General features: G+C 46.8%; 1 protein-coding gene across 1 annotated transcript; it reads left to right on the top strand.

Moving 5' to 3' along the window:
• Positions 1-3,627: 3,627 nt before the first annotated feature.
• LOC118087792 (F-box only protein 6) lies at positions 3,628-20,294 on the top strand. The gene is made up of 6 exons (XM_035120778.2): positions 3,628-3,741; positions 9,233-9,516; positions 10,045-10,171; positions 14,439-14,534; positions 17,236-17,371; positions 18,442-20,294. Exons 2-6 carry the CDS (start codon positions 9,258-9,260, stop codon positions 18,586-18,588), a joined length of 765 nt encoding a protein of 254 aa, XP_034976669.1. The 5' UTR covers positions 3,628-3,741; positions 9,233-9,257; the 3' UTR covers positions 18,589-20,294.
• Positions 20,295-22,958: the final 2,664 nt, after the last annotated feature.

Below are 22,958 nucleotides of genomic sequence, written 5' to 3'. Positions count from 1 at the left end.
CTCTGGGTCTACGGTTCAGAACACCCTGGTACCAGACTTTACCTTCAACGTGACCTGGAAGGCATGAACAAAGATCCTGGCCTCTAAATGGCTAATATCACGCTAACCCCACATGCCAGCCAAGTTTGATTATTGCCTCCTGTTGGAAAGAATGGAGTTCTGCACAGATAGTGAATGAACAATCCTGCAAAAGTGAAGCTATGAATCAGGAAATAGACAACATAAACCAGTGTTTCTCAACCTTTTTTGGGCCATGGCACACTTGTTCCGTGAAAAAAATCACGAGGCACACCACTATTTAAAAAGTTAAAAAATTTAACTCTGTGCCGCCCTATATTATAATTATGACTGTAAGAAACACTTGCCAAATATTGCTTTCCGGCGGGTTAGTGTTGTTTATTGGCGGCCGCCAGGCACGTGACAATGCAAATCGCCCTTCTCGTCGTCGCACGTCGCGGCACACCAGCCAGCGTCTCGCGGCACACTAGTGTGCCGCGGAACAGTGGTTGAGAAACGCTGACATAAACAATCATTTCTCAAGCAGGTCATATTCATTCAGCTAGAAACTAGCTCAAGGTGGACAAAATAGCAAATAGACAGTGTTATAAGAAAAAACTGCTCCTTTTTCTTTATGGGGTATATAAGAGCCTGTATAGAGTCCTTAAGTGGGCTCCCTATTGGTAGGAGAAAACAACAGAGGCCAACGAGCGAATATTGAGAAGCAAAGCAGCTAGTAAGCCTGATTTTTATTAAACTGTTGCAACAGGGTGCTCACATACACACACCCCATGCAGGAAGGAGGAGGAACCCAGAATATTGGTGTGCAAGCTGTTATACAGTGGTTCCTCCAGTTGCAGAAGATTTCGTAACTGGAGGACCTGCTTCTGCGCATGCATGAGCGGCAAACCCACTTCCGGGTTTGCCACGTTCACAAACCGAAGATTACATTACCTGAAGGTAATGTAACCAGAGGGTCCACTGTATAGACCAGGGGTGCCCAAACCTTTTTTCAAAGAGGGCCAGATTTGATGAAGTGAACATGCGTGACGGCCGACCACAGTTCTAGAGCTTTTTTTTACAATTTTACTCCAAAGTTCTAGTTACAGGTAGATAGCCGTGTTGGTCTGACGTCGTTGAAACAAAATAAAAAAAATTCCTTCCAGTAGCACCTTAAGAGACCAACTAAGTTTGTCATTGGTATGAGCTTTTGTGTGCATGCACATGAAAGCTCATACCAATGACAAACTTAGTTGGTCTCTTAAGGTGCTACTGGAAGGAATTTTTTATTTTGTTTTTACTCCAAAGTTGTTGAGCTTTTTATTTTAGGCCCCCAAACGGACTTTGGACATGCCTGGTATAGACTTTTGAAATTGCCTACCCTGTAGCTCAAGGCCACCCCCACCCCCCAATACATCATACATGCATCACTGAAGGGGTGGTCTACAGCTGAAATCCTGTCTTCCAGGATACCTAATAGTCACTGATTGCATTATCTGGGGCAGTCTGGCCATTCTTTTGTGATGGTAAATACTCAGTTCCTGAATCCAGATCACAGGCTCACCCTATTCATACACAGATATGCCCTTAAGACAGGATTTGTGAGCAAAGAGACAATGGGGAGGTTTTCCCATTTCCTTCCTCCTTGCAGAGAAAAATTTGAGGTCAATTTGGGAGAGTCAAACTGGTTTCAGGACTTTTTTCATGCACTGTTTCAAACATGTGGTTTATATATTTATTTATGTATGTGTTTGCCTGGTACATTTATGAACATTTATTTTACATTTTAGACCTTATAATTATCATAACAGTACTATTCCAAACAAAAATGCCTCTGGCCTTTTTTTTGCAAAGTTGTTTTAAACATTTTTTTCCATTTCATTGTAAATCATTTCCCAATATGTATTATTTAACCTTTTTGCATGCGCGACACATATGAAAAAAGGGTCCCTCCATTTCATTACATTTCCAACACAGATCAGATTCTGCTTTATACAATCTATTCAGTGTTGGATACCATCTATGAATCATTTTCATATAGCTCCCTTTCAAGGTAAAGCATGCAGTAAATTTCAAATCTTTTGTTGCAACACTTTCTTCCAAAGTTTCTCCCGAAGTTTTAGGTCAGGGGCCAGCAAACTTTTTCAGCAGGGGGCCAGTCCACTGTCACTGTCCCTCAGACCTTGGGGGAGGGGGGCAGACTATGTTTTAAAGAAGAAAAAAGAACGAATTCCTATTCCCCACAAAAAACCCATTTTAAATAAAAGGACACATTCTACCTATGCAAAAACATGCTATTTCCTGGACCGTCCGTGGACCGTATTGAGAAGGCGATTGGGCCAGATCCGGCCCCCGGCCTTAGACCCATGATTTAGGTCTATGTTGTGCCCTATATCCATTGCCCAGTGTGCTACTGATGCTTTGACCAGCTCATCTTTTGTTCCCATTCCCCAAAGTGTGGGTGGTAATCCAGTCAGAGGGGAAAAGAGGCAGACGCGGGTGGCACTGTGGGTTAAACCGCTGAGCCTAGGGCTTGCTGATCAGAAGGTCAGCGGTTCGAATCACCACGAAGGGGTGAGCTCCTGTTGCTCGGTCCCAGCTCCTGCCAGCCTAGCAGTTCGAAAGCACGTCAAAGTGCAAGTGGATAAATAGGTACTGCTCTGGCAGAAAGGTAAACGGTGTTTCCGTGCGCTGCTCTGGTTCACCAGAAGTGGCTTGGTCATGCTGGCCACATGACCTGGAAGCTGTACGCTGGCTCCCTCGGCCAGTAAAGCGAGATGAGCTCCGCAACCCTAGAGTCGTCCGCGACTGGACCTAATGGTCAGGGGTCCCTTTACCTTTATAGAAAATGAGCATCCTGAACGCAGGAATACATAGCTGCCAATTTATCCCTTTTTTAAAGGGATTTTCCCTTATGCTGAATAGGCTTCCTCGCGAGAAAAGGGAAAACTTGGCAGCTATGGGAATAGTGTTACTGGAATATCAAGTATAGTTTCAGATTTGCCAGGCTTGTGCTGAGGGCTGTCTCAAAAATGAAGTGGTGCTAATCATATATAAAAAAAATTGGTTCTAGTCCTTGTCGAAACCTCAAATTTCGTTCCTTAGGGTAGGACTTTAGGCTTAGGGTGAAGTAATAAAATAAGAGGAATAATAATATTTTCTCAATTATAACTACATTCCAGAGTGGCACCAAGCACCCAGTGTCTATAAATTCTAATGATAATACTGTAAATCGTTACACAAAGTTTAAAGCATAAACGCATATGATTAAAATCTGCCTAAACAGAAACACTGTCAAAATAGAGATCCGTAGCTGAAATGCGCAACGAAGCATCCCCATTTAAAGACCTACTTTAAAAAATAGTTTTAAAATAGCAACGACAGGTGTCTCGGGTTGAGACAGCAAACGGAACTGATGAATGGCTTCTCGGAAGCGAACCTGGAAATCCCCAACTGTTGACTGAGAACAATGGCACTACTCTAGCCTTTTCTCAGCTCTGTGTTGTGCCTAGGTCTAGGATTTCCCTTCTTCTGGGAGCAGAAGCAGAGGCCTCTTGGTTGGTGGAGGAAAAGCACCGGGCGGGACTTCCCCCGGCTTTCCATTTTAATATTTCCTCCTGCAGACAGCTGGATACTTTCTGTTTCTCCCTTTCTCCCACCCCCTCCCCTTTTTTGCATTCCCTCCGTTTTGCAACTGGGTGCTGCTCGGGGCAGAGACTCCTTTTCCATTGCTCCCCTGGAAAGGTAAAAATCCAGGAGTTTTTCGGTTTTTTAAAGGGATGGGGACCTCGTGCAAAGCAGCCAAGGGCTTAGGTTGGTTGTTGTTGGGTGTTTTGTTTGTTTTTGCTCGAGTGTGTTTCGCGAGAGCTTTTTGCACGTGAGAACGCAAGAGGGGTCTGTAGGATGGAGTGGGTGGACAACCCCCCCCCCGGGTGCATTCCGCAAAAAAAAAAAAAAAATCTCTCCTTAAGCCCTGCAAAGCTTACCGATACCAGCATAGAGGCAGAAAGAGGTTGGAGACGTACTACAAGCGGGGGTGGGGTGAGATCTTGAGGCTTCTGTGTGTAGTTTTGGGCGGGGCAGGGGTCGGGAGAGTTGTTGCTGCTGTTGGGGTCTTGCTTTTGAGCAGGCATCCCCAAACTTCGGCCCTCCAGATGTTTTGGACTACAATTCCCATCATCCCTGACCACTGGTCCTCTCAGCTAGGGATCATGGGAGTTGTAGGCCATAACATCTGGAGGGCCGCAGTTTGGGGGTGCCTGCTTTTGAGCATCCTGTTGGGGAAGCTGGGTGACCACAGTGAGAACAGTATACAGTACTGGGTTGATCCGATGCTTTTACATTAAATAACCAAGCGAAATATTTTTTTTTGTTTCACTTTATGATGTATATAAAACAGATTGCAGTTGGGTTAAAACAACAAAGTGCAGGTAAACAATATTAGTGTTATCCAATGATCAAGTATACTTCCAGATTTGTGATGAAAAGGTTGTTTGTTTGTTTTTTAAAAGTGTTGAAGAATAAACATTCGGGCTGAAAAGGGGCCGTATTTGATGCTCTTCGTCGCAGGGCTGTTGTGAGTTTCATTTGCTCAAAAATCGGAACTGGAAACTGGCCGACACCTCAAGAGTTGCCCCAAGGCATTCTCTCTCTGGCTTTGCCTTGATTTGATTGCAAAAAGAGATTAGGCAAAATGGGCTGATTTGCTTGAAGGGAGGCGAGACTGATGTTGCCCACACGTTAGATTTTATTTTCTGATCGCTTCCCTCCTTGCAAAAAAAACCCCCAATATTTTTGGGAAGCAGGTTTGTTGTGGAAGACCATTCCAATAATTTATAATTGCACAAACGCTTGTCATATTTCAAAGAGGACGCTAGGATGACTCTCATTTTAAATAGGTAAAGGTAAAGGGGCCCCTGACCATCAGGTCCAGTCGTGTCCGACTCTGGGGTTGCGGCGCTCATCTCGCTCTATAGGCCGAGGGAGCCGGCGTTTGTCCACAGACAGCTTCCGGGTCATGTGGCCAGCATGACAAAGCTGCTTCTGGCAAACCAGAGCAGCACACGGAAACGCTGTTTACCTTCCCGCCGGAGCGGTCCCTATTTATCTACTTGCACTTTGATGTGCTTTCGAACTGCTAGGTGGGCAGGAGCAGGGACCGAGCAATGGGAGCTCACCCCATTGCAGGGATTCAAACCGCCGACCTTCTGATCAGCAAGCCCTAGACTCTGTGGTTTAACCCACAGCGCCACCTGGGTCCCTTGCCTCATTTTAAATACCTCCTGCTAAATGTAGGCTGTATAGAAGCTGAGGGGGGTGGGCAGGAGAAGAGAAGAAAGCAAGTCTTCCGCCACCAGTTATGTTCATCTCTCATCCAGAAAGTATAGCCAGAGACATTTGGCAAATTTTAAAAATCACGATCACTCGTAACTGAGTAAGATTGTCTTCCAAAAACATGGTTTTAACAATGAGTCCGTAAGTAACCGTGGAGGCCAATTCTGGATCCACACGTCCTTCCACAGTCGGGACATTGGTTTCTGGGCGGGAGTTGATCACCGTGTGTATTTGCCAAGTGTGCCTTCCTCTTAGCAAGTTTCTCCCTTGCGTCCTGAGTTCGAGTGTCTTCAAAGCCCATGACACCTTTGGTAAAGGCTGTTCTCCAATTGGAGCGCTCACAGGCCAGTGTTTGCCAGTTGTTGTTGTTTATACTACATTTTTTAAAAATTGCTGTGAGATAGTCTTTAAACCTCTTTTGTTGACCACTGGCGTTATGCTTTCCATTTTTAAGTTCGGAATAGAGTAGTTGCTTTGGAAGATGATAATCAGGCATCCGCACAACATGACCAGTCCAACGAAGTTGATGTTGAGGAATCATTGCTTCAACACTGGTGATCTTTGCTTCTTCCAGTACAAGGAGCGTCTCCACCCCATCGTTCTGCCCGGACACTGAGGTCCAGTACCGAGGGCCTTCTGGCGGTTCCCTCGTTGCGAGAAGCCAAGTTGCAGGGAACCAGGCAGAGGGCCTTCTCGGTGGTGGCGCCCACCCTGTGGAAAGCCCTCCCATCAGATGTCAAAGAGAAAAACAGCTACCAGATTTTTAGAAGACATCTGAAGGCAGCCCTGTTTAGGGAGGCTTTTAATGTTTAATAGATTATCTTATTTCATTGTTCTGTTGGAAGCCGGCCAGAGTGCCACCGCCCAAACCATGTGGCTGTCATGGCATTGGGATGTTTTTAAACCTTTTAAAGCCACACCCAAAATTAGAAATGAGTTACATAAGTCAGGAACAGGAACCACTGTTAGTGCTTTCTGTTTTGTTGGGGCAGAAGTTAAAGGGGCTCGGCTGATTTCAAACACTGTAGATAGATATTAAAATCCCTAAATAAAGACTGGTTTATTCCAATAGGCCTTTGGGAACTGATGTATTTATTTTTATTTTTAAAGAAAGGGCTTTTAAATAGTGCATGGCTGTATTTATTATCTGTATATTAATTTTTTTTATAAAATAAATATTGTTTCAATTCTATTAGTGGCTTAATGACTAATGATTACCTTTTATGTGTTCTCAGCTTTTTGGTTTTTATCTCTGTTGTTATAATTTTTGTAAGCCGCCTTTAGTCCTGGTCTGGAAAGAAGGCGGGTTGTAAAATATAACGACAACAGTAATAATAATAATGAATTCATATTACAAATATTGCTGCTATTGTTTATACCCCACCTTTCTTCCAAGGTTCCCTGCCGATCCCATCATTTTATCCTCACAACATCCCTGTGAGGGAGGTTAGGGCTGAGAGACAGCGGCTGGGCCCAAGGTCGCCCAGTGAGGTGGGATTTGAACCCTGGTCTCTTCCAGGTCATCTAACCACTTTGCCAGACTTCTTTTTGTGAATAGCCATCAAATGGTGTCAAGAACTAACCAGGGAATTCCGTTTTTTATGCCATGAAATTTTGTCAGAACTGTTGGGGAACTGCCAGGCATAGTAAGAGAGCAGGGCCCCCCAGCAGATTCCCCACAGATTTTGACACTCAGATAGACACTCACGGTTTGCAGAGGCTCCCAAAATCCACTTAACCCATAATTCCGTTTCCAGTGACAACCGGGTAGAAGCTTCTAAGGAAATTCAAGAGAAAGCAGGGCTTTCCCTGCTGTTCCTACTCGACCCCACATATAATCCTCTAGAGGTATACTGCCTTGACAAATGGAGGTTCAGACCAGCTATAATAAGAGCCAGTGGGGGGCACTTATCTCTAGTTTCATCAGGGCATGAAGGAGATGGCCTGCTTCCCTCTTGACCGAACACAGTGTCAGGTATATTGCCTTGGAATATGGAGGTTCTGTTCAGGTGCTGAGACCAATACACTTCTGAAACACCAGGGATGGGGTGGGGGGACCAGTCTATAAATTATTTCATGCTAACCCTATGCCAGGATATATTTACTTTTTTTGCAATGTTTTATTGTTTGCTTAAAATTAATATTATACCTTATGGGTCACTTTTACTCATAGAGTAGACCAGGGGTCCCCAGACTTACCGCGCAGCGGGCCGGTGCCCGCCACGCCGACCGCGCAGCGGGGGCGCGCCCGTGCGCTTGCGCACACGCACACGGTCGGAAAAAAATCGCCAAAAATCTGGGTCGGGAGAGGCCCATACGCATGCGCACAAAGGATTTTCGGCGATTTTTTGCCGATTATTAAGATTTTTAAGATCGTCACTGCGCCGCACGCCGTAAGAGCGGGCGGCGGCAGCGGGCGGCGGGGGTCGTCGCGGGCCGGATTGGGAGGCCGATTGGGCCGCATCCGGCCCGGGGGCCGTAGTTTGGGGACCCCTGGAGTAGACCCATTGGACCTCAGGCATACCCAATCATTTTGATGGGTCTCTACTCTGAGTAGGAGTAGTAGGGGAGATAGCCCCCCCTCCATAGGTGATCATTTACAAAGGCCTCTTCTGCACTATATATTTAAATAAGTGTTGCGTCACACTGTTGTGGGAAACTATAGTTCCCATAATTCGGGAGGGGGTGCTTTATAAATGTAGAACGTGCATGCAACCATGGATTCAGAGGCCTAACCAAGCCAGGACACATTTGATGCCTCTGGACAGCATGGCCTCTACCTATAAAAAAGAACTACAGTTCCCAGCACCCTTTGCAAACTACGGTTCCCAAGGGAGGACGTAATGTGTGTTCGATGTGCTTTAAATGCGGTCCTTCCCAGCAAAAATGTATAAGACAGGGACAAATATCTGCTGGAAATGTAAAGAAATAGAAGGCACCTTTTACCATATGGGGTGGTCTTGTAAGGTAATAACTCGGGAAATTAGAATATCATCGAAAAGTGCATTTATTTCAGTAATGCAATTTATTATTATTATTTTCTTTTAATTTTTACAAATGCCTTCTTTTGGAAATTCCTCACAGTAATAAAACAAATAGTTACAATAATACAAAAATAAGTATCGCTATTAGATTTCATTAGATTACATTCCATTTATAATTGACCTGCCTAACGACAAATAATTACAACAAATAAAGGCTTGACATATCTCGCTTTGCATGTCATGCATCTATCTCATATATCGGTTTCACCTTTTAAGTTGCATTACTGAAATAAATGCGACAATATTCTAATTTTCCCAGTTTCACCTGTATAATGATTTTAAATTAACTTTTATTTTTTAAAAAAAACAGAGGCTTTTCTATTAGGAATTGTAGGTGCTGATATCCCAAGGGAGCAGAAAATACTCTTTATGTATCCGACGACAGCCACACGGATGCTATTAGCCCAGGGATGGAAAGAAGATAAAGTCCTTAACAGAGAAGAATGGCAAATTAAACCGTTGTTGGACTATGCCAAAACGGCAAAGCGGACCGGAAGGCTCAGGAACCAAGAAGACCAAAACTTCAATAAAGAATGGGGGGGGGGGAATGTATATTTTATCTTGGAGACCACTGCAAGCAGATGAAAACAATAGCAGGATTGCAATAACACGTAGCAAGTACTATGGAGTTATTTAAAACATGGGACTATGGGAAAAGGTGCAGTAGAAAAGGTTTAATAACAGGACCCATGGAGGAGAAGTCGAGGGATTCAGAGGAATCTTTTAATTGTTGATGTGTATGGTTGTATTGTTATGATTTTATATTCAAATAAAAATTATTTCATAAATAAATAAATAAAGTGGCCCTTCGCTCAACAGCCCTTTAACTGATTTCTTTTTTTCTTCCTTTTGTGCAGACAGCTGAGACCACCCCAGAGTAAGATGGTGAATATCGGAGATTTGCCGGAAGACATTCTGATTGACGTGCTGTGCCTGGTCCCCGCCAGGGAGCTGGTTCTCCGCTGCCGCCTCGTTTGCTTGCTGTGGCGCGACTTGGTGGACCTCCCTTCGCTGTGGAAGCGGAAGTGTCACCTTGAAGGGTTCCACCCCCGTGCGCCGGACAGGAACGTTCCCGACTGGAGGATATTCTACTTCCTCTCCACCCTGCGGAAGAACTTAATCCAGAACCCTTCGGCCGAAGGTTTGTTTGGCGCAGATTTTGAGCTGATTCGCATCACCCTTTCTTCAAACGTCGGTGGGGTGGCGTTGGGGTTGAGCTGGGCCTCAAAAGTCTGGAGGATGGGATGCGGCCCTCGAGGCCTTTCTGTCTGGCCCTCAGGAATTTTGCACGAGGGCCATCTAGTTAAACCCCCTGCAATCCAGGAATCTTTCGCCCCACGTGGGGCTCGAACCAGTGACCCTGAGATTAATGAGTCTCATGCTCTACCGACTGAGAAATGACTTCATGCTGCATTTGTCGAAAATAAACTTGCACAGATGTTGGGCTTTTTCCAAAGGATCTGGTAAAATGTCAGGAGCCGTCAGAGCGAATCTGAGCCTTGAAAAGCACATCAGGCTGAAAGAGGAATTGGAAAGGAGTGCCTCTCTTTCAGCTTCCTCCTTCAGCTCTATGTAGTTGCCAAGGGACTTGGAAAAGGTCACTGCCAATTGGACAGTGACGGTCTCCTCTGCTTTCATTGTATCTTCTCTCTCTGCTTTTTCCCCGCAGCGGGCTTCAACTCCTGGGAAATTGAACAGAATGGAGGGGACCAGTGGAAGATTGAGGACCTTCCTGGAAATCACGGGAGGGAATTTCCTTACCCGCATGTCCGCAAATACTTTGTGACATCTTATGGGTGAGGATTGTGGGTCTTGCATGAAAGATCTTAACGTTGTACCCAACAGATTTCTTCCCTTTCGGGTGCGCCAGTTTGCACCCAGATGCCACCCTCTGGGTTGTCTCCAGCCAAGTCCTACTGAGAGATAAGCCAGCTGAAATTCCTGGACCTAAATCAGTCTTGAGGACTAGTAGCTTCCATTTTTTTAAAAAAAAAAAATATAAATGAGATTCCTAGGGTGCGCCGGTTTTCTTCCAGATTCCGACTACGTTCTACTAGAGAGTTGATCCATTGAGGGGGGAAATGGACCAAAGTCAGTCATGTCCCTGGACTGCAGTGGGTCTACTCTGAGTAGGACTAGTATTGGAAGCAACCCATGCTGAAAGGTGAGATAAGACTGGCCCCATTGTCTGGTTGCCAAAGAGAGCATGAAGTGAAGTCATTGTGGCTGCCTGTAAGATGCGGGTGGGGAATCTGTAGCTTTGAGAAGTTGTTGAGCTCCTAGTAGCTGTGCTCCAGGATGATGGGTTTTGGAGTCCAGCGACACCTAGGGGCCACAGGTCCCTCATCTCTGTGTGAAAATAAGGTAGAGTGGTTATTGTCATGGAATTCTACTTGATCCAGAGCAGAACTCCGACATATAGTTAGCAGAGTAAAAACTTAATTATTGCAAGATTCCCCAAAAATAGAGCAGAGGCAATTGTATTTCAAGAGCTTTACTGCTACTGAAGGCAAAAGAGCAGGCACCCCCAAACTGTGGCCCTCCAGATGTTTTGGCCTACAACTCCCATGATCCCTAGCTAACAGGACCAGTGGTCGGGGAAGATGGGAATTGTAGTCCAAAACATCTGGAGGGCCGAAGTTTGGGGATGCCTGCAAAAGAGCATAGTGGTCACAAATAAAATACATTCAGGATTGGCACTGTCCATAAGAAACCCAGTTGCAGCAGACTTAACTTAAACTTACAATAACTTATAAGAAGTCTAAACCTTAACAGCAAGCATGTACAGAACACCACACCAGAAGGAAAAGAGGTAGAAATAGGAAGTGAAACCCAGGTTCCTTCTGGCCTTACTTTTATAGACAGCGTGACCTTGACTGAAAGAGATAACAGAACCAGTTTTAAGCCAGCTGTACTCAGCTTCTCTGAAGGAATAACCCAAACATCACGAACCTCCTGCTTGTTTCTGTCACGCGGAGAAGCTTCCAGAGCCCTCTTGAATTAAGTAGAATAGGAAAGAGATCTCTACACCAGTGTTTCTCAACCAGTGTGCCTCCAGATGTTTTGGGACTACAACTCCCATCATTCCTGACCACTGGCCTTGCTAGCTAGGGATGATGGGAGTTGTAGTCCCAAAACATCTGGAGGCACACTGGTTGAGAAACACTGCTCTGCACATCAGATCAATACTTTCCGCACTAAGAAATGCAAACTGACAGTTATGGTGGTAGCCAGGGGCGGTAAAGGCAAGTGATGGCCGAGTTCAGGGATGAGGAACTCTGTAGTAGTCAGCGTGGGATAATGGGACACGTTGTCATACAACATCTGGAGCTTCTCCAGCTCCGCATTAAAAGGAAGCGGAGTTCTGACGGTGTTAGCTAGGGGCAGCAAAGGCAAGTAACAGTTCAGTTCAAGGATGGAGAACATGTGGCTTTCAGGATGTTTTGGACCTCCCCCCTCAGCCAGCAGAGATGCTGGGAATTGTGTTCCAGAGGGACGCAGCTTCCTCACTCCTCCCGTAAAATTGGGTCGACGCGTTTGTTTGCTCCCTTAGTCCTTCTGTCCTCCCTTAAATTTGGGCTGAGACTTTCCAGACCCGGAAGCTGTTTCCAGTGCTTCAGCTCAGCTCCGGAAGAGACCAAGCGGAGAAAACCCAGTGCTTTTTCTCTGGTGGTGTGCAGTTCTGCCACCGTTTTTTGTGGGGGGGAGAAGGAGACCAGAGGGCTCTCGGACCCCGTCAGAGTATCACGTCTGCTTCCCCGAGGCTGGGAAAAGTTTGCCCAGCTTAGGGAAGGAGGCACAATGCGCTGACAGGATTTTGGAGCCCTGCAGCCTCCTTCCCAAAGCCAAAATACCAAAAAAAAGAGAGGCAACACGTCGACCAATTCCAACTGGTGAAATGTATCTGTTTTTATCTTTATAAACTATAACAGGGGTGGCCAACTTCAAAGAGACTGCGATCTACCCAGAGTTAAAAACTGGGAGTGACCTACCCCCCTTTTTGTGGGGTTCAGGTCAAAGTTGTTGTGCTTTTTTTTAGGAAGGAGGAAGGCCCATGTTTTGGGGGGGGGGGTTTCATGTAAAAGTTGTTGGAAGGAAAGCCCTGTTTTTGGTGGTTCAGTTCATTTTAGGAGTGCAGGGCAAAGATGTTGAGCTTTTTTAGGGGAGCCAAAGTTTTTTAGCTTCTTTGGGGGGAGCCACTGATCTACCGGTGATCTACCACAGACGTCCAGTGATCTACCGGTAGATCACGATCTACCTGTTGGACATGCCTGAACTATAACGACATGCGAGACAGTGATCCAAGGTAGTCATACTGTTTCGGTTTGGTCTTCTTCAGTTTTTAAGCTACAAAAAATAAATCAAATAAATATATATCATTAATTATGTCATACGTTATATTAAGGCCAAAGGCCAGCATGAACATGAGTCTATACAGTCCACAATATCTTAACATTGAAAAAATACAGCCAAATACAAAAATGAAACAATAATAAAACATACCTTGGTGTTTGTTTACAATCTGCGGAACAGGGGTCATACACATATGTAACCCTTGCTGCCTGAAGCATATGTGTTATGCTTTTAAGATATTGTGGACTGTATACTGGTAGACTCATGCAAAATAGAAAAAAATTCCTTCAGTAGCACCTTAAAGACCAACTAAGTTTTTATTTTGGTATGAGCTTTTGTGTGCATGCACACTTCTTCTGATACACTTGAAACAGAAGTGTCAGACCCTTATATATATACAGAGCTGCACTGTTGGCATTTGATGGCATACACTGTTGGCATTTGATGGCATACACTGTTGGCATTTGATGGCATACATCAAGTGCCAACAGTGCCCTTCAGCTCTCTATATTGGACAAACAGGCCAAACCCTACGCCAAAGGATAAATGGACATAAATCTGACACCAGGAACCATAAGACAGAGAAACCAGTAGGAGAACACTTCAATCTCCCAGGACATTCTATACAAGATCTCAAAGTAGCTGTTTTATTACAGAGAAATTTCAGGAACAGACTGGAAAGAGAAGTTGCTGAACTGCAACTTGTTACCAAACTTAAAACCATGGAGACCTGGTCTGAATAAAGACATTGGATTATTATCTCATTATGCATGATCAAGCTTTCTTTGGCGCCTCAGCCCTTGCTTTCCCCCCCATGACTAATTGCAGTCATCAGCAGTCGTTAACAGCCATCTACAGGTTTACCACTCCCATCAGCCCATCACCCATTCCCTCCCACCCCCACCACCCTGTGTATATTAATAAGGGTCTGACACTTCTGTTTCAAGTGTATCTGAAGAAGTGTGCATGCACACGAAAGCTCATACCAAAATAAAAACTTAGTTGGTCTTTAAGGTGCTACTGAAGGAATTTTTTTCTATTTTGCTTCGACTCAGACCAACACGGCTACCTACCTGTATAGACTCATGTTCATGCTGGCCATTGGCCTTAATATAATGTATGACATAATTAATGATATATATTTATTTGATTTATTTTTTGTAGTTAAAAAACTGAAGAAGACCAAACCGAAACAGTATGATTACCTTGGGTCGCTGTCTCGCATGTCGTTATAGTTTATAAAGATAAAAACAGATACATTTCACCAGCTGGAATTGGTCGAAGTGTTGCCTCTTTTTTTGGTATTTTGGATCAAGTGTGCAACACAGGGGTTGTTCCTTCCCAAAGCCAGGCAGGGGAGGCCTCTGCACATGGGCAGGAGCATCAAGCAGCTAACCCACCCTCACTGCCCAGCCTTGGCATCAAGCTACGCCCCCTCCCCCATGCGCTGCCCCCCCTCCGCTGGTGAATACCGGCACTTTCCCCCCCCCCTAGAAAAAAAAGCATTGGCACTTGCGGCCCTGTGGAGAAGAGATCAAAATGTCCCAACGGGAATCTCAGTGGTGTGGCCTCCCTCTCTCTCAAGAAAGTGACTCTGAAGGTGTTTGTTTGCTTGTTGCAAACCTCCTCCCCCCCCCCCCCCGCCACATGCACTCGCCCCCCCCCCTTGAACCATTGGTCCTTTTGAACACCTCAAATGTCCCTTCGCAGGCTCTGTCTCAAAAACCAGCTTGTTACCTTAAAGGATCACGGCTACTGGGATCAGCTGATGGACGAGGTCAAGCCAGATATTGTGGTGAAGGATTGGTAAGTAAATTGGGGTGCAGGGGGGGGAGAGAATCAGAGAAAGGAGAGTACAAAAACGGAGGAAGAGGCCTCAAGTGGTGATAACAGCACTGAAAGCCCAATGTATTTGCTATGGAATGAGACACACTTAATTCCTTGCAGGAGCAACTATTTGCAAATGTATGTTCACCGTTAAGCTCCTTGAATGGGGTAGTGGCCCTGGGTCTAGAGCAGGCATCCCCAAACTGCGGCCCTCCAGATGTTTTGGCCTACAACTCCCATGATCCCTAGCTAACAGGACCAGTGGTCAGGGACGATGGGAATTGTAGTCCAAAACATCTGGAGGGCCGGAGTTTGGGGATGCCTGGTCTAGAGATTACTATTTCTGCAGCAGGGTCTCTGCCTCCAGCATCTTAGAGCTGACCAATAAGCACAAAAGTGGAGCTTTTCAGCCACTGAGAAGGAGTCTTCTAGCCCTTTGTGCCAACAGGAGCCAGAGGAGGCGAGTCGGCCACTGAGAACGGGCTCCTAGGGTCCCTCTAGAGAAGGCAAGCTGGGAACGAGTTGTTCTGTGTGCTTCAAAGCTATAAACGAGCTATAAACTGTAAACAAGTTGATACATTGGCAGGATTTTAAGTAAACGCTTGCAACTAGTAGAAAATTAGATAAAATTAAGGGAAATAATAATTGGATAAGTATAAGTATGGAAAGAGGGATGCGGGTGGCGCTGTGGTCTAAACCACTGAGCCTAGGGCTTGCCGATCGGAAGGTCGGCGGTTCGAATCCCCACAACGGGGTGAGCTCCTGTTGTCCCAGCTCTGGCCCACCTAGCAGTTCGAAAGCACGTCAAAGTGCAAGTAGATAAATAGGTACCACTCCAGCGGGAAGGTAAATGGCGTTTCCTTGCGCTGCACTGGTTTGCCAGAAGCAGCTTAGTCATGCTGGCCACATGTCCTGGAAGCTGTACACTGGCTCCCTCGGCCAGTAAAGCGAGATGAGCGCCGCAACCCCAGAGTCGTCCACGACTACGGTAGACCTAATGGTCAGGGGTCCCTTTACCCTTTACCTTTTAAGTATGGAAATGCAGCAGAACTTTGTTTATAAGGTATAGGTAAAGGGACCCCGGACCATTAGGTCCAGTTGTGACTGACTCTGGGGTTGTGGCGCTCATTTCGCGTTACTGGCTGAGGGAGCTGGCGTTCAACTTCCAGGTCATGTGGCCAGCATGACAACTTTGTTTATATAAGGAGCCAGAAGAGGGTATGGAGGGAAGTCTAGAGATTCAAAGAATCTCAAAGAGAAGCTTTGTGAAAATGTGTCTGTGTAAATCTAGATCTGGTAGAAATGTGACTTAACTTAATTGTGGAAATGTAACTTCCACAATTAATTTTTGAAAAATTTACAAAAAAAGCTAAGCATTTAGGGGCACTGAAATGTAAGGTTTCAAGGGAAGGATGTCCCAGCTTTTATTACGTGGAACTTCTAAAGTCACCCTGAAAAATGATACTGCAGCACTCCAAATCTTTGCCCGTGAAAGTAGCAGATCCAGGCAACATGTGGAGATCTGCATTGATATTTGCAATGCATCCCTCATTATTATTATTATATAATCCTATATAATAAAGTGCAAGTGTCTCTGCGTCCAGTATTCCCTGTGTCCCTGGGTTTGCGCTACTGCTCATATGCCCCACGGACACAGAGATTGGATGCAGAGACTGCACACACACACATGCTCCCCACCCCCCACCCCTCTGCCAACCGCCGCTCCCGGCCGGACAAGCGCCTCACTGCGCGAGGAGGAGGCTGCTTCCTTTGCCGCCGCCGCCAAAAGAGGCCGAATCGCGGCCTTCTCCTGGGCGCCTGCTGGCCAGCTGGGCTCAGCGGAGCGCCCCGACGAAGCGGCGGCCGTGGGAGGGGCCAATTGACCCCCCCCACGTGCCGCCGCCACCGAAAAAGGCTGAATGTTCTAGTGCCCGTTTATTAAACAGGCTGAATGACACTAGTTATAAGATAATTGCATAATCTTAGAAGCAGGTGTGGCTGTGAGCAGGTTAGGTGACCATGCCAGATGGAGGTAGGGCTCCTTAACTTCCAAATTTGACACCACACTACTGACCTCCAGTGACGGATTTATATACAGTGGTACCTCGCTAGACCAAAACCCCGCAAAACGAAAGTGTTTTGCGATCGCGGAGGTGCTTCGCAAGACGAGGTTTCCTATGGCCGCGCTCCGCCTAGATGATTTTTTCGCAGCTTTTTTTTTTTTTTGCCGCATCCCCATTGACACTCTCAAGACGAAAATATTCGCTCTACGGTGCGACTCACGGAACGAATTATTTTCGTCTTGCAAGGCACCACTGTATAAGCTAAACAAGCTATAGCTTAGGGCCCCAGTATCTTGGGGCCCCCCAAAAAATTAAAGGAAAAAAACAGTGGATGTACATTTCCAAAATATAAGATAAAAAAACAAATAAAATGTGCAAATGGCTTTAGATACCTATTAGGCCCATAAATTACCATAGAGCATATATTCAACACAAAAAACAGTGACAATTTGTTGTTGGCAAAGGACAGCTGGACATATAAAGGACCCCATTACCTTCAGTAGCTTAGGGCCTCATCAAACCTAAATCTGGCCCTGGACCTCCCCTGCCGTCACACCCTGATGCCACAGAGATGCAAGGTTGTGACATCCTAATGTTCCTCCCGTTCTGCATCCCAGGTACGCCGCCCGATACGATTGCGGCTGCCGCTACCAGCTCTCCGTGGAGCTTCTTTCCGCAGACTACATCGTCCTGCAAGAATTTCACCCCGAAGACGTGGTCATTGAACAGTGGAGTGATGCAAAGTGGCACGAGGTGAAGGCATCAGGGTGGGGTGGGGTGGGCCTGGCTTGGCTCTGCCTGCCCCCAGAGCACAACTGCAAGCTGGGCATTTGTTTTTTGCCGGTTTGCACATAAAATATTAACATTGTGGTCCTTGTGGGGCTTGTGCAGTCCAGCATCCTGTTCTCAGAGTGGCCAATTCGAGGGCAGAAGCAGCGATCTCCCTACCTGTGATTCCCATTAACTGGTATTCAAGGACACCAGTTGATTCATTTATAAAAAAAATATTTGTAGACCACTATTCGTTTTAAAAAAAAAACCCACCAGAGTGGCTTGCAACATATAGAAGACCATATAGTTAAAATCAGAAACTGTGGAAAGATGTGTTCTTAATTGTCTGCACAGGCCTGGAGGAACAGAAAAGTTCAGCAGGTGTTTAAACGTCGGCACAAAAGGCGCACCTGCCGAACCTCTAGTGGCAGAGAGTTCCACAGGACTGGGCCAATGACACTAAAGCCTCGCTTTCTTGTTGTCAAGTGAGCTATGCCAACTCGGGGAATGACAATAATGTTCCTGCGGAGGATGTCAATGATCGAGCTGGGAGATAAGAGTTCAGGCGACGCTTGAGGTAGCCTGGATCTAAAGTTGTTCAAGGCTTTGTAAATTAGTGAACTTGAACCAGGCTTGGCAGTAGACAGGCAGGCAGTGGAGACGCTTTAACAACGGTGTCATGTGGTCTCGACCCGTCAGCAATCTGGCCGCAGCATTCTGCAACCGCTGGAGCTTCCGAACCACCCCCAAGGGCAGCCCCAATGTAGAGCGCATTGCAGTAATCTTGCCCATTGACTACGGTGGTCAGGTAACTTCGGTAGGTCTACTCTGAGCAGGTCTGCAGCCTTAAAAGATCAGGAGAGGGCTGCTGCCTCTGTGCCTCGCGAGGTTGCTGATGTCGCAACGTCCGATTGGCTACTTGGAGAAGAGGCTGCTGGGATGTTCGGACCTTTTGCTTCTTTATCCCGCAAAAGGTGGCCTTACGATGCGATCAGGCCCAGGAACTTTGCAGCATCCAAACCTCTTCCATCTCTCTCTCTCTCTCTCTCCAGGTCTCGCATACGTTTCACAATTACCCTCGTGGTGTCCGCCATGTCATCCTTCGCCACGGAGGCGAGGACACCCAGTACTGGGCAGGCTGGTACGGCATCAGAGTCACCAACAGCAGCATCACCATTGGGCCGGAGGTGGCAGATTGAAAAGTCGTGGCGCTGAGAGGCTTGGCTGAATTTTTTTAGAGAGACATATATACATATATCTATAAAAGCTCCGTTTTCAGCACTTTTTCTCTCGCGTGGTTGATGGCCGAAGCATCCCTTCCTGGCCCCTTTAAATTTGCACAGCCAATAATCCTTTTCCATTGCCACCTTTGACAGGAATCCTTTTTTTTGCAGACAACCTGTTTTGCCAGTTTATTTAGAGTAAGTTGGCTCTCTGCAGTGCTCATTGGCTAGCCCTTGTGTCAGTCATGGCTGCGTGCCGCGCTGGTTGGTTGGCCTGTGTGTCCGCAGTTAGGACGCTGCTTCCTTTACGCCTCAAGAGCAGAGTTGGTGTTTATGTAAGTCATAAAGCCAGTTTTTTTGTTTTTAAAAAAATCTCCCAGAGGACCAAATAAATAACCACACTTGGAAAAAAAAAGTAATCAGCCAGTTTAAAAGAAAGTTGGGGGCTTTTTAGTGGTGGGGGGGAAGGTTCAGGTTTAGTGGTTCAGGGGAAAGCTCCTGCGTGAAGCCCAGAGAGCCACTGCCAGTCAGTGTAGGAAACACTGACCTAGATGGACCAACAGGAAAAGGCACTTTCCTGTTTAAACCAGCTCTTTATTCTAACCGTGAGGGGTAGCGTCTTCTAATTTTTATGGGGAGGAAGTTGCTCATTGAGAGAGCCATTGCTCTGTATGCAGAAGGGATCTCCCACACCTCCGGGTAGAGCTGGGGGCGCTCCCTGCCCAAGACCCTGGGGATCCACTACCAATCAGTGTAGACAGCACCAAGCTGCATGGATCTGGTGGTCTGACTAAGGCAGGGGTCCCCAAACTAAGGCCCGGGGGCCGGATGTGGCCCAATTGCCTTCTAAATCCGGCCCGCGGATGGCCACAAGGTGGTGGATTGGGCCAGTATTTTCAGATCACTGGATCTGAAAGGCAAGGATGTGGCCATGTGCTCCAGCTTTAGAGAGCAAGTAGGAACAACTTTATGGTGGTGGAGAGTTCTATGAATGGATGCATCAGCTGCAATGACAAAAAAAATGGAACCTCCAGCTTTAGACGCAGTCTACCTCCAAATACTTCTCGCTGGGCCAAAACAGCAGCAAATGGTTGCCTGCTGCGGGAAGTTAGAGCTGGATGCTCTGGAAGTTAGAGCTGGATGGACTTTTCATCAGATACCAGCAGGGCTTTTAGGAGTTTTATGCCTTCAGGCTCTGATCGGGTGCCACACAGAGGGAAGAACGGAATCTGGTACCTGAATTGTGCTGGCTTTTGCTTAGAGAATGAATAGTACCTCAAACCTGGGTAGGGGGCAGTTGTGTGGGGAGAGGCCTTAGCTTCAGCCCAACCTAAGACTCCTGCCCTTATGGCTCTTTTAAGATCGGCATGTCCCATTGTAAAGCTTTTTCTCCAGGAGGGCCAAACCTGTTTTCAGGGTCTTATGTCTGTTTGCTAACATTTCTTTTCCACAGGTAGGTGGAGAGTTAAAATCATGCCCGCCTCACCAGCAGGGGGCAGCCTTTCTCACCACTTTGCAGCTGAAAGTGCCTGTTCTTGTCTGGTGTTTGCTCCTTTTGCTGGAAAAAACAATGCAGCGACTGTTTTGGCACATCTCAAAAAGATCTCTTGTTTTCCTGTTTTATGATAGTGGAGGCAGGAGGATGCATGTACAAGTAATAAAATAAAATTAAAAAAACCTATTCAAACACCTATTTGCATGATTCCAGAAACCTCCTGCTCGGATTAGCAATGGTGTATCACCTAGACGCAGGTGGGGTTGTGGGTTAAACCACAGAGCCTAGGGCTTGCCGATCAGAAGGTCTGCGGTTCGAATCCCTGCAACAGGGTGAGCTCCCGTTGCTCGGTCCCAGCTCCTGCCAACCTAGCAGTTCGAAAGGACGTCAAAGTGCAAGTAGATAAATAGGTACCGCTACAGCGGGAAGGTAAACGGTGTTTCCGTGTGCTGCTCTGGTTCGCCAGAAGCGGCTTTGTCATGCTGGCCACATGACCTGGAAGCTATACGCCGGCTCCCTCGGCCAATAATGCGAGATGAGCGCCGCAACCCCAGAGTCGGTCACGACTGGACCTAATGGTCAGGGGTCCCTTTACCTTTAAGCTTCAGGCCACCCCCCAATACATCATACATAGATCACAGAAGGGGCGGTCTACAGCAGAATCCTGTCTGGCAGGAAACCTGTTAATGGTCACTGACTGGATTACCTGGGCACCCTGGCCATTCTTTTGTGATAGTTAATTACGGTAGTTCCTGAATCCAGGTCACAGGCTCACCCTATTCATACACAGATATGCCCTTAAGACAGGATTTGTGAACAAAGAGGCAACCGTGGAGGCTTTTCCTATTTCCATCCAAACTGCAGAGGAATATTTGAGGTCACTGAAAGAGTGAAAATGGCTTTAGGATGGTTTTCCTGTCCTGTTTCAGACATGTGGTTTATATATTTATGTATGTTTGCCTGGTACATTTATGAACATTTATTTTATATATTGGAGACCTTAAATTCTTATAACAGCTGGCTACAATGGAAAAGGAGGCTGTGGTTAGGCCTACTGGAAGGCTGGAGGGAGAACTGGAAGAGGTGTCACAATCGCACACCTTGATCCTGAGAGTGAAAAGGATCCCTCCCTATTCTCAAAGCCTGGAGAGATGGCGCATGACATTTGTAGCCGCCAATCTTTTTCTCCACGGAGGCGTCCATGATTCTCTCCCTCCTCCTACACAACCACCTAGATCAGAAGTGGAGATTTCCCTGTATGATTTTGGGCCTTATGGAGAAGGGAGGAGGAGTCTTTTGGGCGGGAGTGTGTCCTGGTGCCTTTATTCATTTGCCCCCATTGTTTATTTCCTGCATGTTCCGGTCTATTTGCTATTTTGTATACCTTGGGCTAGTTTCTAGCCGAATGATCATGACCTGCATGAGAAAAGACTCACTGTTTACGTTGTCTATTTCCTGATTCATAGCTTCACTTTTGCAGGAATATTCATTCACTGTCTGCGCAGAACTCCATTATTTCCAACAGGAGGCGATAATCAAACTTTGCTGGCATGTGGGGTTAGCGTGATAATAGCCATTAAGAGGCCAGGATCTTTGTTCATGCCTTCCAGGTCACGTTTAAGGTAAAGTCTGGCACCAGGGTGTTCTGAACCGCAGACCCAGAGGAAGGCTCATGGGAGTGGCTGGGTGCAGATATGATGAAGGAGGAGGCCAAAGACGAGAGAATGATCCATTCTAGTGCTTTATTAAGAAATGTATAGGCTTACAGGATCTCCTGGCCTTCTCTTGGACAGACACCGCAGCAAGGAAATGGCCTGCCACACCCAAGCAAAAGTGAATATATTCTGCATATACAAAGCAGCAAACATTTCATTGCCTAGGACATGGGTCGGCAAAGTAAGGCCCGCGGGCCGGATCAGGCCCAATAGCCTTCTAGATCCGGCCCAGTATTTTCAACTCAGCTAGGCTTGGGGGGGTCAAAAGTGAGGCAGACGGCTGCTCGAGACAAGCCCCTTCTCCATCCATCACACGCGCTCAGCAATCTTTTCTTCTGGGGTGTGGGGTGGGGAAGAGGGAAAAGGAGCCACAGTTCAGATTTCTACCATGGAGCTGCCGGCGACTAACCTCAGGAAGGGCAGTTGCGGCGGCAGGGGCTTGGGGGCGCCTCGGGAGCGATGCCCACCGGTGTCTGTGGAGGCGGTGCTCCCTGCCACAGGAAGCGGGGAGCGTCTAGGCAGCTGCACTCCAAATTAGTTCTGCGCACTGCTGGGGAGGCCGCTAGTTAGCTACACAGTGCGAGCGATGGAAAGGTAAATAGCTGCCACCGCCTCATCTTCCCTCACGTGGGGAAAAGAACGCTTTTGCTTGAGCGGCGCCAGACTGACTTAGCTTCACCAATGGCTTTTCCCTTCACCCACATATGTGCACACGCTCTCCAGGGCTGACAGGAATGGCACGTTTGCCTCAGCCCCCCACCCAACCATATGAGAGAAATAATAACTGTCAACGCATAAAACACAAAGGAAGCAGCGTGGGTGTATGAGGGAACACCCCTCCCCCCCAAAAAAAATCACATTTGGGCAACGTTGGGATTGGTCCCAATAAGGGTTTTAGCCAAAACTGTGGGTTATAATCATGGCAACATATAGTCCGGCCCCCCACAAGGTCGGAGGGACAGTGGACCGGCCCCCTGAAAAAGTTTGCTGCTCCCCAGCCTAGGACATCCCATTGCTCCACCTGCCCAGATGAGGTCTTGGGTGGCCAATACCCAAGTCTTACAGATAGTTCCCCTTCCTGGACTCAGAGCCCAGCACCCCAAGCCCCCAGATTAGGACGCCATCAAACCAAGCCA

Source organism: Zootoca vivipara, chromosome 6 (genome assembly GCF_963506605.1).
Source record: "Zootoca vivipara chromosome 6, rZooViv1.1, whole genome shotgun sequence".
NCBI lineage: Eukaryota > Metazoa > Chordata > Lepidosauria > Squamata > Lacertidae > Zootoca > Zootoca vivipara.
This window is presented reverse-complemented; position numbering and strand designations above follow the sequence as displayed.